The sequence below is a fragment of the Haemaphysalis longicornis genome, unplaced genomic scaffold (assembly GCF_048455015.1).
Source record: "Haemaphysalis longicornis isolate Haplotype H1 unplaced genomic scaffold, Haemaphysalis longicornis Haplotype H1 scaffold_2, whole genome shotgun sequence".
Taxonomy (NCBI): domain Eukaryota; kingdom Metazoa; phylum Arthropoda; class Arachnida; order Ixodida; family Ixodidae; genus Haemaphysalis; species Haemaphysalis longicornis.
The window spans coordinates 254,059,291-254,074,456 of record NW_027526295.1 but is presented as its reverse complement, the minus strand read 5'-3'; the positions used below and the strand labels follow the sequence as shown (position 1 = coordinate 254,074,456).

The following is a 15,166-nucleotide window of genomic DNA, read 5'->3' as shown; positions in this document are numbered from 1 at the left end:
GTTCAGGACTTCATGACGCCTTGAAGGCAATCACAGATTATGAACTGTGTTCAACGCAGCCGAAATTTCACCATGGTTCGAATGAAAACAAAGGTAATGTAGCCGATACGTTGTTGTTCCAACACCGAACTAGTACACCACCACCATAAACGACGGAAGTCGAGGTGTACGCTGTGTTGAAATGGAGCCCAGCTTTTGTTCTACAGCCCTTGTATGGAAGAACTATCGACATGCACTGTTCCCTTTCCCTAGACTCCTAATTGCAGACTCCATTTTGAAAATTATGACGCCTCGCCTCCCTTGTGCCCATCATCATCATCACTACCATCTTCCATTAAAAGCATTCATCAGAACGGGTCTTGGTGGCTCGTCCCTTTATCCATACTCCTTACTCTAGGCGTCCACAATACCACCAGAGCCCTTTCCGAAGCTGTGTGCAGCACCGTAAAGGCTGCATTGTTGTCAACAGTCTGCCAAGCGAGCATGCCTCACTCGCTGTGAAGGGGGCCTTGAAAGGATCATTTGTCTCCCCTTTGGGCAAGTGTAACCGCAAGGGCCCCGCGCCTCCTTCACGGCGAGTTGGCGCCTTCAGGGCATGGTCTGTTGCCAACACTGTAACCTCCACAGTACTGCGCGCAATTTCTGGAATGATCTATAAACGTCTACCACATGTCCCAACTGACGCGATTGGCCTCCTCTCCCACCTGGCACTACATCCTTCAAACTACTTACACCCCCACCAGCACACATCGCGCTCTCATTCAAGTGCAGTCTCCCTAGACACACATGCATCCCACACACCATGCCGCTTGCCACCACGCGACCGAGCAGTCGCATACCTTAGGAGGTACACACCGCCCCGCCCATTACGTTAACGTTATCAGACACCGCTCCCTTCACAGTACGGCCACTGCCACCATTCCTACCTCGAACACCACGACGGCAGGGGCGGCGGCGGCTATTGCCCTGGCGCTTTTCCAGCACCACACCTGTCTACATTCTAGACATACACCATTTTCTTCCGAAAATCTCCCCACAAGCCCTGAAAATTCTCGCTTCCTCTTCCTCGATATACAAGGTTGCTCAAGGCATCCCCGTCAGTGGTAGGCTGCAAGTCCAAGAGTGAAGTGAGCACACTATGCAAGAAACAGAAGTTTATCACCTTCAGCAGCGTTGTGTACAATTGTGCATATCAAATTTGGCGCCACCATGCGCGAGGGCCTTTGCTTCAAATGGAATGGTACCACACATGTGCATTGCCACATGCCTTCAAAGTGGACTAGCTCCATCCAGTGTTTTCGCACTGAAGCTAAAGCCAAAACAAGCACTCAAGATTGGACTCCTGCAGCTTCTATGGAACGACACGCGAGCACATTGCAACTCTTTGTGTATGCTTTTACAAAAATGCTAATACCACCTAAATGCATAAGGTTGCGAGTTGACGCGCAATTTCTGTAGATTTCTTTTTTTTTATTTCTGTAAAAAATTGCACTAGGCCACAGAGAAAAAAAAAACGAAGCAACCAAGCAGCACGTGGACATTGATTGTTCACAGGTGATCACCGTATACAATAGTTCCTGGGTGCTCTGAACAAGCCAGAGTTTCTGAAGTCGCTCTATCCCCTCCTAGCCAAAATAAAAAATTCCCCGCATTTCCCCAAGGGGAAGAATGTGAAAGTGCGAATGCACGAGTTGAAGTTGCGCGGTTCGGTAATGTTCGCGAAAGAGAGATCACACACACACGCACAACTACAAAGAAAGAAAGATGCATTTATTCACAGACACCTATTTGTGTTGTCGTTGTACTTGATTGCTAGAGCGGATCTCAGCTTTGAAATTTCGTGTCAGTACTCCTTTAAGCAGGTGCATTAGCCCTTCTCATGCCCGATTATTGGCCAATCCCCCACGTGGGTATGTGCCATGTCAGCGGCCAGGCTGCGCACGCCCATCTCCACGTGCGCGGACATCGCCGGTGGACGCAGGTTCAGGGTCGCTTAAGAAGTGCATTGCACTTAAAAAAATTGCCAGCGAGAGTGAGCTCAGACTTCATTGGCTCTGAAGTGTGCAACAGCTGGCTTGAATACGTTCGCACTGCAAATGTTGAGGAAGTGAAAGACATCATGGAATTTCAGTCAGACATGGAATGTAGCTTGATTGCAAGCAACTGGGCTGCGCCAACCTCGCCGAAGCCTGTCCGAAAATCGCACGTCGGAACACCCTTGCCAACAAGTTCTACAAGGTTTGAATCAATTAACTGGCCAATTCACATCAGTGCCAACTTCCCTTTAAAGTGCCAGAACAGTGTTCCAAGTCTCGAGTTTGCTGCCAAATGCCGAGTTTACCTGTCTCAGTGCTGCAAAATATGATGATTATGGTTGGATGTTCATGGCGCAAGGCCAACTGGGGCAAAGAGAGCCAAAACAATAGTCATATATGAGGGGTGAAACCTTAAACACTAAGTAAAGTCAGCAAAAACAAAAGTAAAATCACAAAACGACAATGAGCATGGCTGGTGTATAGGGCCAGATTTCATTATGCGTGATAGGAAATGAGCTTTAAAAACTTGACGTCTGACAAATACTCAAACACACGTTTCACGGAAACAATGACATCATCACCTAGAAAAAACGATGGATGTAGGGGAATATGTTGTCTGTAGAGTTCTCTGAAGTGTTTGTGTCGTGTTGCGTGAAGTGCCTTGCATGTGATTAGTATGTGCACTACGGATAGGGCCTCACCGCACCTGCTGCAATGAGGTCTAGAAGATCCCGTCAGCAGATACGAGTGCGTTGCATGGGTGTGCCCTATCCGCAGCCTACCCAAGGCGACTTCTGTGTGTCTGTTGCGTGTGTCAGTGGTGTATGGTCCCAAGCGTGGTTTTACAAAGTGTAACTTGTTATCTGTCTGTTCACTCCAGTGTGTTTGCCATGTTCTATGCAAGTGTTGTCTTATGTGTGGCTTGAGGTCTGTATATGGTACGGTTGTTATGTCTACAGTGTTCCTGAGTGCAGCAGCAGCGGCCCTCTCGTCTGCCAACTCGTTCCCAGCGATCCCAACGTGTCCTGGGACCCAGCAGAGGAGCAGCTGATGCTTCTGCGCATACACAGACATGATTGTGTTAAATACAAGATTAACTATGTGGTTTTTGGGGGGTGTATGCGATGACAGTGCGCGAACAACACTCAAGGAATCTGTGTAGATGATAGACTTCGGAATTTGATTTTCAAGTATGTGTCATACAATCAATAAAATTCCATATGCTTCTGCTGAAAACATTGTTGTGTGGACGCTCATGGTTCTGGCTGCACTGAAATTCGGATCATGAGCAGCGCAGGAGACCATAGTGGGGGTTTTAGACGCGTCACTGTAAAATTCTGCAAGTGGGTATTTAAACTGCAGAGACAGAAAGTGCTGCAGTATTGCAGCTCGCGGTACCCGATTTTTGTCAAGTTTCATAAAAGAAAGGTCGGAGGACACAGGACGAACTTTCCAAGGAGGTAAAATGTCTGAAAAGGATGATCTGTACACATCTAAAAACGAAGCGCTCAGATCTGAGGCTCGCTCTCTCACTCTAAGTGAAAAGGGCAGAGGAACGGTTGGGCGATTTACAAAAAGCACAGATATGGATGTGTCGTTAAGGACAGGATAAAAAGGATGGTTATTCAGCGATGAAATTTTAAAAGCATAAAGTAAGTCCATGTACGTCCGTTGGTTCTCAAGGCTCCACTTATTACACTCGGCATACACTCTCAACAGGGCTAGTGCGAAAAGCACCCGACGCAAGCCGTAGCCCCAAGTGTAGCACTGGGTCAAGCATTCGCAACGCTGTTTTAGACGCCGACCCATATACCACACTGCCATAGTCTAAACGAGACCCAACCAAACCAGTATAGAGCCGTAGTAGGAGTTCTTTGTCAGAACCATACGATTGATGGGAGAGAACCTTAAGTATATTCATTGTTTTCAGACATTTATGTTTAAGTTCCTTGATGTGCGGAATGAATGCGAGTTTCTGGTCAAACACAACACCTAAGAACTTGTGCTCCTTGTTCACAGGAAGCGACACGCCATTAAGAGTAATGTCTGGGTCCGGATGGACCCCGCGCTTCCTGGAGAACACAACGCAGGAGCTTTTTGCAGGATTCAATTTAAACCCATTCTTGTCTGCCCAGCCGGCAAGCTTCTTGACACCAAGTTGGACTTGACGTTCGGATATTGACATATTACATGATTTAAAAGATATTTGCACGTCGTCTACATACATAGAATAAGAGATTGTTGATGACAGTGCCTTGCCAAGAGAGTTCATCTTTACTATGAAGAAAGTGCAACTCAACACGCAACCTTGCGGCACGCCATTTTCTTGGACGTGAACCTTTGACAGTGCACAACCAACTCTTACTCTGAACGTTCTCTCTGACAAATAACTAACAAGGGTGTTCAACATATTACCCGACACACCGAATGACCTGAGGTCACTAAGGATCCCATAACGCCAAGCGGTGTCGTAGGCCTTCTCGAGGTCGAAAAAGACAGTTACGCAATACTGCTCATGCCCGAAGGCATCCTTTATATACGATTCAAGAGCTACGAGTTGATCGTTCGTCGATCGCCCCACCCTGAAGCCTGCCTGGCAGCTCTCGAGAAGACCATTGTACTCGAGGAAGTACACGAGCCTGCGATTGATCATCTTCTCGAGAAGCTTGCACAGGCAGCTCGTCAGGGCTATTGGACGGTAACTTGAGGGGGACGACGGGTCCTTTCCCTCCTTCAAGAAAGCCACTACAATGGCCTCCCTCCAAGAGTGTGGAATGTGCCCCGAAAGCCATATCTTGTTATATAGGTGTAAGAGTGTTAGAAGAGTGTCTGCGCGCAGGTGTTGTATCATTGTGTATGTGATGTTGTCTGGGCCTGGAGCTGAGGGTTTACACGTGCTCAAAGCAGCCCTCAGCTCATGCAGTGAAAACTCCGAGTTATAAGAAGATGTTGACCTATTGTTATCTAGTATAGGCTTCTTTTCGGCCGTTTGTTTGTGTTTCATGAAAGTGTTTGTGTAGTGTGCTGAACTAGAAACGTGTTGTAAGTGTTTTGCGAGTGTGTCAGCCTGGTCTTCGAGTGTGTCTCCTGTTGTGCTGACCAGAGGCAGGCTGTGTGCTTGTTGTCCTTTGAGTTTGCGTATTCTCGTCCATACTTTCCGTGTGTCTGTGCATGAGTTTACTGATGTTATGCAGGAACGCCAACTCTCTCGTTTTGCCTCACGGCGCACACGTTTTCCTAACGCCTTGGCCCGTTTGGACAAGAGGAGGTTTCCCGACGTGGGGTACCGACGAAGGATACCCCACGCCTTGTTCTGGGCCTCTCGCGCCCGCCTACAGTCCTCATTCCACCACGGCCTCCGCTGGTAGCGCGGGGCACCAGAGGCGTGGGGAATGGACTTTTCGGCGGCGTCGAGGATGTGCGCCGTGAGGAGTTGGGTAGCTTCTTCGACGTGTAGGTGTCCTATGGATGTGTGGTGTAGTTTGGATGTTTCTGTAAATGTATTCCAGTTAGCTCGTGCTTCATTGAACTTATTATGGGAAGATGGACTGCATGGGCCTTTACCTATGTATGTGAGTGAGGTGGGGAAGTGGTCACTACCGTATGGGTCAGTGCCCACACCCCACTCGAGGAGAGGAAAGAGAACTGCAGAGCCAATCGCCAAGTCAAGACATGCGTATGTGTTGTGTCCTATGTTATGGTATGTAGGCTGTGTGTTGCTGAAAAGGCATGCTCCTGAAGATGTAAGGAATTTCTCTATCAGGCGACCTCGGGCATCCATGCGAGAAGAGCCCCAAAGAGAGTTGTGCGCATTAAGGTCACCTGTCAGGATGTTGTTCGGGCAGCTGGTCAGCCAGCGCCTCGAAAACATCAGGAGGAATGTATATGGAGCATACCGTTATTAACCTATTAAATATTATTGTTCGAATTGCCACAGCCTCAAGGACAGTGTTCAGAGTGACAGGGTGGCATGCTAAAGATTTCCGGGCAATTATGGCCACACCCCCTGAAGAGTGCGTGCAGCCCTCCCTGTCCTTTCTGAAGACCATGTAACTATTCAAGAAATTTGTGTGCTTGGAATTCAAATGTGTTTCCTGAACACACATTACACTTGGCTGATAAGCATGCAGTATTTCGTATACATCGTCAAGATTATTCAGAAGGCCTCTGCAGTTCCATTGTATTATGTTTTCTCTTCCCATGATGTGTTCGGAGCTACTGGAGTGTGACTATTTATGTAGGGTCTTTCGGGGCTTGGACTCTTGGAAGGGGTTTTCTGGCCTTCTCTACTGACCTGGACGTCGCAGCCCGTTCCTTCCGCTGCAATGAAAGCCGGAAGGGCTCGACGTCCATGTCGTCATCTGAAGGCAAGGGGGTGCCCAGCGGACTGGGCCCCCTTGACATGGTACCCTTTCGGGTGTTCTTTGCCTGCGCTGCCAGTGCCGAAGGCGTGGGGAGCACCACAGATGGCACAGGTAGTGAGGCGAGGGAGGGGGTCGCTGCGACTGCCTCCGTCTCCATCTCCGTGCCCTTGCGTGTGCTTTGGGCCGGTGGAGAGGAAGCAGTGGAAGCAGCGGCATCCCCAACAGACGTTGTTGCCACCACAGCCGCTGCTGGGTGAGCGAGCGGTGCAGAGGCTGGTTGGGCTGCAAGAGGCAGCCCAGGGGGGGACGGCAGCGGGACCAAGTCCGACTCTCGGTACTGGGTCCCTGCCGAAACAAGACGCCGCTCCGCCCCCCGGCGAACTGCGTCGGCGTACCTCCCCAGGGGGAAAGAGGCGAACCTCTTTCGCACCTCTGGGAAGGTGATGTTCTCGGTTACCTTAAAGGGACAGACAACCGATTTTTGTCGCGTATATGTTCTCTAGCTCATATGAAAGCCAGCGTTTTATATAGCCCGATAACCACAAGCAATTTCTAAACAAACTGGCGGAAATAATTTTAATTTGGCAGCAAACTTTCTGAAATCGGAAGGGTGGCGGTTCGTAGTGTCGAAACTTGACACTACAATATGTGTTTCTGTCACGTGACCTGCAAACCTAGCAGCTACTGTAACTGCTGAAACGTTTATTTACGTACTGAAAACCTTTTAACACAAGTATTTGTACAAGGTTAAATTGCATATGTATTTCTAAACATTATTCTGAAAATTTTAAAGAAACGCCGCCTGCCGTCGCTGGGTGCTTCTCACCATGCCTCTCAGTGTGGCTAACTGAGCCTCCATGCCCGGAATAAACGGCAGCGTTCAGTAAACAGACCCAGCGAAGGAGCTTAGACGATTCTGCCTGAGTCAGGGGCGTTTGTTCTGCCAAAATATTTGATTTCAGTTTCCAAATACGCCAACGGCAGCTTAAAAAAAAAAAAAAAGAAACGTCGCGCCCGGGGAAAATCGAACTTCCCGCCTCCACAACGTGAAGCCAGATTCTACCTATCGTCTATCCCAACAGATGGCGCATTCGTGCAAAATAGACCGTTGCATTAAAAAAAACACAAAGGCACAGGAAAGCCTGCGATTCAAACTTTTTTAGCTGGGAACAAGTTTTTAAATATCGTTTTTTATTTCGCATACAGACAAAAGTATGTTGCCGAGCTACTCCATGTCGTGGTTGCCAGCATTAGTTTTGGGAGGGACACATACGACTCGTAGATCAAAAAATTCGATTTAAAAAGTTCTAGGGCGTTATCAGCAAAACAGTTTCTCATCAAGGTGCTTTAAGTGATGCCCTTTCTTTTGGGAGAGAATATATACTCGACAAAAATCGGTTGTCTGTCCCTTTAACGTTAATGATTTTCTTCTCAAGATGAAACTTTTCACAAGCGCGAGAGTATGCTGCGTGTGGACCCTGGCAATTCGGGCAGGTGAAGTTGGTTGCAGTGCAGTTGTCGGAGATAATCGTGCTGGGCGCATTGGGCACATGTTGTTCTGCCGTGACAGGAGTTGGTACCATGCCCGAACCTCTGGCACTTGTAACAGCGCCGCGGGTTCGGGATGTACGGCCGGGCAGAACAACGGATGAAACCTGCGTTGACATGCTCAGGCAGTGTGCAGCAGTCGAAAGTCAGAATCAGATGTTTGGTGGCTATTTCTGTTATCTCTCCTATTGACGATTCGCCTTACTGCTGTCACGCCTTGGTCTTTTGGGCCTTCAAGCAGATCAGTCTCTGTCTCGGTTAGATCTGACTCAGATATCACACCCTGGGAGCTGTTGAGGCTGCGACTCTGATATCAAGGTCTGCCATGCGGGATTGGCTGATGAGAGTTGTGGCTTGCTGCTGCGTGTTGACCTCAACTAAGACTTTACCGGTTCTGTTTTTTAGCATTGTACCTTTTGCCAAGGATGGCTTCAAGAAACTTCGATACAAGGAATACGGATTGTGAAGAAAGAGGCTTGGATTTGTCAACAGATTCAACTATCAAAAAACGTGGGTAGTTGTCGGGTTTCGGGGAGTTGATGGCAGGAAGAGGTGGAAAAGATTCTTCGGTGCGGACCCTTTTCAGGGTCCGATCAGGTTTGGAGGGGGTTTTTCGGTTTTCCATATGGCATAGGAAAAAGCAGGGGACGGGGGTACTTCCTTCGCTCGGGTTACCCTGATACCGAGAGGTCCCGGAGCTCCCTGCCTGGTAAACAGACAGGGAGCCCATCCGCCGGAGCTTGACCTGGGCTCCGACGGCCACCGTTTGAGGTTTCTACCCTTCACCTTAAAAACACATCACCACGGTAGGTCACAGCTTATGTTGGGGGGCTCGGGGTCCGCGGTATCGCCAGTACCGTCACCATGAATACTCAAGGTGCTGCAAAATATTGCTTCTTCGAATTTCTCATAAAAAGTAGTGGCATCGACATAATCAAGCCAAGAGGCATTTAAAATGCACTCGTGAACACTACTAACAAGTGAAGTACCTTAAATTAGGAACCACAATTTTCTTTTTATTGATCTTAATTTGCGTCTGAAGGGGTTATTTACATCTTTGGCACAGTGGGAAAATTTTGAAACCAGCAGACTAGTTTTCTAGCTTGGCACAGGCATCTCGCAAGGTCTCATACACACGGGTCTTGGACATGCCGATGAGCTTGGCTACGCCACGGATGGACTGCGTCGGGTACACCTCCAGCGCCTCCACGACCCGATGGACCCGCCAACGCTCCCGCTCGTTGGGGAACAGCTCCAGGCACTGCTCCACACTCAGCTGCCGGTACGCCCGCACAAACTGGCCCCGGTGCTCCTTGGAGAACCGCCACGCTGCAGCAACCAGAGCAGCCAGCCCCCCTTCAGCACCCCTCTAACTAGACTACGCGGGTGCTAAAAAAGCAGTGCCTGCTTTGGACTGAACCCTTCATAGCTTTTGACAATGCTTGGCCTACAACAAAGTGGTTTTTTTATAAACTAACAAAGCATGATGATCTCTCGAACTTTACCTTTGTTGCAACACACAGACGGATGCCAAAAATTTTAAGCAAGGCAGCTGTTTCCTAGCTTTATCTGCAAAGGTTGCCCGTTAAAAGGTGACCAGCGCATGATTTTGTAAACAGGCCTTTGAATGTTGTGCAGAAGAGCTACAAAGCCAAGCATGACTGTAAGCCACACTAACCAGCCAATAGAAAACTTGTATTTGCCTTTAGAATCTTAGACACTTGACATCTACTACTCTGCAATATGCAGCACCCTTATAAACTGAGGTAACATACGAAACAATCCTACCACAAAATGCCAGTGCAATGATAAAAAGTCTATGGGTACTTCCAAAAAACTAAAAAGGCAACAGCAAGCATTCATTTAGATAACTACACAGACAAGTGAATGGCATTGACGTTAATGTACAGTCAGTAAGAGGTGAAAAGTTGCACTGAAAATGCGAACAAATTCATAATTTCAAGCTGTGGCATGGCTTTTATAAACTTCCTGTCCTCGCACTTCTGCATCTTTGCTTTAACCTCCGTTTTCTCCAGTGATTATAGAACCCAATCGTAAAATTTATACGTTAAAGGTCATACCTTGTTTCAAGGTGCATTTATTACTGACCATACATAAGACGCGATATGAGAATTAACGCCCTGTTACGATCAGGGAGCTAGTAAATAGTCTCGCCCAATGTTGGATACCATGCCCAGGGGTGAGACAGCTGAACCAGATTTGGGAGCCGTTTTTGGAGCAGCGAAATCTCGATTTTGGAGCAGAAGAACCTTGATTTGGAGCAGAATGATGACATTTATTAAGTCACCTTAGGAGCCTAAAAATCAAATTTTTGGCAACTCGAAGGGGGGGGGAGTGCACTTTCTAATGGAATTTGAACGTACATAACACTGAAACAGCCTTTCAATGAAGGTTTTTCTACTAGAGTATCACAAGGCACGAACTGCACTACCTTTTTACAAGCCATCTATAAATTCTTAGGCTCTATGCATAGATAGCATGGAGTGCCGTTGAAAACATTGAATCGAAAAACTAAGCAATCGTAAGGCATTTTTATTATCATGTGAATGCTGAAATTATTCTTTTTGTAATCCCAGACTCGGCCTTAAACACAATTGTAGCGGCATGGCAAAAGTTGCGCAAAGTGAGGTTACAATCTTCGCACCCCACCAGCCCTCCCATTTCAACCCCTAAGGTGCGCATTCACTACGATCGCAATTTGAATAACGTTGTTATGTTTAGCCACCTCCTTCGTGGCATTAAATATCACTTCAGATAGATAAACCATTATTACTAGCATGATGTAATAGCCCGTCCCGCTATCGGCCACTGCTTGAACATTTTGCGGCGATGTAGCCTGCACCGCCACTTCTGCAGTGTCGATCGTCTCATTTCCGCCACTCGCAAGCTCGCTGTCAAAGGCAGCAATAACTCAGCGTTTTATTATAACACCGCAATGAGTCCGAAATTTCACTTCAAACATGCACCGCGCCTCTCACTCGAGGCCGAAACACGGCTGTTTTTGATGAACTCCCATTCTTCGAGTCACGCAACTTCCCTCAAAAGATCAAACGACTAAATGAAAACCCAGCCACCCCCATAACCAAAACCACAGTAGAAATCGGCGAAGAGCACTCTGCCTGAACCACGAGCAACTGCTTCGCCCGACGGCCATGTTTTCCAATATTCACCACACCAAGATGGCGGCGCCCAGTAATGTCGTTCTGGAGATACGGCGCCCCGAAAATTGCCGTCTTTTCATCAATTTTCACCAGTAGTTTGTCGCCTCAGTACACATACACATTTTTTCTACGGGACTTTGCAATTGTTTTCCATGGGAAAACTTAAAAACAAAAAAAACTCACAGAATATAACATGTGCAACCCGACATGGTGACCTTCGAAAAAACTACCTTGGTGACAATTTTATGCAGGTTATTTATTGTATTATCAATCAATTAAACGTTTACAAACAGGATCACTTTGGGGGTGCTGGAAAATTATGCCGTCAGTAAAGATTTTTCCCCACTGAAACTGGCGGGAGCGTTAAAATCCTTGGCTCTCAGACTGCTTTGGAGCAGTTTGGCGCAATGTTTGCAATTTTCAAGCTTTTGGAGCAGCCTGGCGCAGGAAAGTAGATTTGTATCAAAAGTGCGCAATATGCGCAGCTGTCTCACCCCTGCATGCCAAATTCAGGTTACTTTTAAAAATCAAGGGCAATTTGATAGGGGAATGGGCAAGACTCATCCATGGACATAAAGACTGCAATACAATCCTCACAACTGCCAAAAAAAGTTTCACTTTCACAAAACATGTGCAGTGAAAAATCGGTAGAATAATCCCATAAATCATCAGTACTGCAAGCAAGAGAGGTATGCAAGCTAGCAAAATAACTTTGCCATACCTAAGGGCACACGCACCTATGTGAACACAACTGCAAACCTGAACAATGCCCCAAATATACAAACTCCAGGCCAGAACCAAGCAGACGACAAAACGTCACATGAATAGCAATCACAGCAAATGCAGATGCACACACACTGTCTGATGAGTCTTCAGAGTGTAGTCAGACTTGAGCTTCTCTGGACACAAAGGCACAGTTCGAAAGTATCCAGCAAGGGATGTCGCATATTGAGGTCCCCTTTCAGAGGTCCCCTTTGGATCAAGGGACAACAGAGGCAAGCCCCTCACCAACATGTGAATATCCTCGGTGGTGTGCAGTCACGTGAGTCGTGGCGAGACCCTGAAAAGTTTCAAGCAGTTAAAAAGACAACTCCAAAAACACCAGGGTGCACAAAACCTCACTGTACATCAGTAGAGTAAGAATCAATCACAGTTGATCAGTGTTGGATCTCATGTTTCATCCCATGCAGTCCACTAGCAATTTACAAACTGAAATGCGCTTACCTGATCAGGTAAAGGCCTGGGCACAGCACCGCAGCATGAAACACTGAAAAAGAATGCAACAGCCTTACATCTGCAGCTGATACACGCCAAGCACCATTTATGCCACCACAGAAGGCAGTCAGTGAAGATGCATTTTCGGCAAATCACGTTCCGTGTTGGATTGTTTCCAATCATCACAACAGAGAGGGTACAGTTATTTGGAAATCTTCAACCGATATCTTCACGCTCGAATTTAGAAGGAAGCGAGAGCTGAATTACACATTCAACAGGGGGAGGAGTGAGGCAGAAAATGAAGAAACTAAATGGTGGGGATGGAAAGGAGATGCAAGTACTGGAGAAGTGTGCGACCAACCCACAAATGTCGAATGCACCTCTCGAGCAAGTTTGCTTCCCATATAACATGGCAAATAATGTAAAGATGCATTTTTTTCTCGATAGCTTCATTGTTACCCTGACAAAAATTCTTTGTTTAGTAAGAAGCTTTGGTTGTTTCCAAGCGCCATCTCACAAGGCAATGATGGCATGCAGTCAGAAAACTTGATAATCCCTACACTGACAATGCCCTGCGATTGGAAGGAATTGAACTTTGATTTCAAACAGATATATACACACACATCTGAGCTTAGGGCTCATTGCAGCATTTCCTTTGTACTGCAAAATCATCCATACAACACAGCCACGGTTTCGATTTCCAAACAATTGTACGACACTGAGCACAGGACAGAGTGTCACGAGCATTGCTCTCACCTCTTGAATGAGCACAGTTGAGTGAATGCCTCGGTTGCAGACGATTCCAAGTGAAGCCACATCATGACCACGGCCGCCTACACTACTGGCCCACCCAGTCAGCAGGGCCCCTCCCTTAGTGCTTCAAGTAGCGTTCGTGCTGGACATGCCCAGTCCTCGTTCACAGCCCTTACATTCAGCCATGTTGACAGTATGTTTGAAAGCAAAAGCTGGTTTCACCAATGCCTCAACGTCATGCCAAGCAACTTCAAGTTGCAGGTATCAGTGACGTTGGACCTTTTTTTTTTTTTTTTTTTGGAATAGAATGCCCGTTTGCATAAAATAACCTATCTCATGGGCACCCGTCTCTCAAAGGAAGTCAAGAAGAGAGTGGTGGTGGGGTCCCCAGAGCACCGCTGGAGGTCGGGGGGTCTTCCTCAAAGCACGGCATTAAGCCAAAGGTCAGGCAGTCGCATACCCCTGTTCGCAACCAATGGGATAAGAATCCCGTTAAGGCAATTCGCCATTTCAGCCAATGGGGATTTTTGGTACTGCCGTCATGCTAATGTTAAAATTTCACAGTATGGGCCATGCAAGGCTACCGTTACATATTCTAATGCTGCACATTACTGCACTTTGGTCTGCATGTATGTCTCCAACATGAACAGGCAGTTATAGCAACCCCAGTCATTACAAAGATAAACTGCCACTTAAAGCACTTGTCTTAACTCCGCTTCTTCCTCCCCATAAGGAATGGAGTGAAAACTCCCCTAGACCAGGCACACGGCTGCCTGAGCAGGCCTTAAGTGTAGTTGGCCGTGTTCATTACGTGCAGTCACCAAAATGCGGGCTGACCTCTATGTTGATCGTCGCTCCTAGAAAGAACACAAGAAATACAAAAAATGAATAACAGAACTTGTGCACTGTGTCAAACCAGCTGCCATAAAGTACGCAATGATCAGAAAATGAAGGTCAACAGTTCACATCTGTGTTGGATCTCATTTATCATCATTTATGGTGCACCAATCAAGCAGATTAAACTTAACTCACGTTTGGTGGTGCAGATGCCATAATCACGAACTGTGGTTCACGGCTTCCGAGGAAAGCCAGTTTCTGAAAAGAAAAAAAAAAAAAGAAACGATTGGATAGCAGCTTCTATGAAAGGTGGTAGAAGCAACAGAATTCCGCCGCACCAGAGAGAAAAAGACAAAAGAACCACGCAGGGCTACGCTACACCGCCAGCTATAATACAGTATTCAGAAAATGAAGGTCAACAGCTCATTTATATCTGTGTTGGATCTCATTTCTCATCATTTTCAGCGGTACAGGAGAAATTTCTTACATATCAATAAAATGGGGCAATGCAACAGTAAGGCCGTGAAACTTTACTCACGTTTTATGTAAAGGCGCCATAGTCACGATCCGCGGCTCGCCACCTTCGAGGAAGGCCGGATTCTGCTGGGGAAAAAAAAAAGGATGCAAGGATGCAGAAGCCAAAAACTTCGATACAAGCAGCAAAAACGTGCGGCAGTCCGGCTCGGCCATGGACGAACGTTACAGAAGGAAAAGCATGTGTTGCGCTCCGTTCTTGTCGACGGGACACCAAATTTATACAATTCCTGCACACTACTTAACGGGCAAAACCAGTAGTGATACGGTCAAGATGCACAGCCCTTTTTTTATTCGTATTGAATCTGAAACAGAAGACTGGAAGGGCATGGCACGCAACAAAATGCACGCTTCAATCGATCACTCAGCGTTAGCGTGGGAAAAATATCCGTTCAATTACGCGGGCTAAAGTTATAGGCGGAGAAATACTGAACTTGTCATTCACTTCTGATTTAAGAAACAGTGGATGCTTTCAGATTATTAACTTACAGATGAATTGATGTGGCAAAAGACTTCCATTTTCCACCGCGACTTCGACTTGCCGGTGATGCGGTGATGCCTGTGAACAGATAGCGGGCAGCCCGGGCAGCATGCAACGAGTGAAAACTACCGCCGCTGCCACTGTGGTCGCTGCGGCTGCTAGCGCTGTAGCCGCTGTAGCGTCACTGATGATGCTGATGATGGTGGCAAAAATATA

At 47.1% G+C, this 15,166-nt stretch overlaps 1 protein-coding gene across 2 annotated transcripts; it reads right to left on the bottom strand.

Annotated features, from left to right (window-relative positions):
• Positions 1 to 8,943: 8,943 nt before the first annotated feature.
• On the bottom strand, positions 8,944 to 15,058 carry LOC144170431 (uncharacterized). Of its 2 annotated transcripts, none has more exons than XM_077700224.1 (7): positions 14,959 to 15,058; positions 14,474 to 14,535; positions 14,131 to 14,193; positions 13,102 to 13,955; positions 12,355 to 12,397; positions 12,139 to 12,190; positions 8,944 to 9,277 (listed from the first exon to the last, which is right to left on the bottom strand). In XM_077700224.1, the coding sequence occupies exons 4-7, from the start codon at positions 13,164 to 13,166 to the stop codon at positions 9,039 to 9,041; spliced, it is 399 nt and encodes a 132-aa protein (XP_077556350.1). In that variant the 5' UTR covers positions 13,167 to 13,955; positions 14,131 to 14,193; positions 14,474 to 14,535; positions 14,959 to 15,058; the 3' UTR covers positions 8,944 to 9,038. The 2 variants fall into 2 exon arrangements, with proteins under 2 accessions (XP_077556350.1, XP_077556349.1); XM_077700223.1 differs by having other exon boundaries at positions 14,474 to 14,538; positions 14,959 to 15,044.
• Between the last annotated feature and the right edge of the window lie 108 nt (positions 15,059 to 15,166).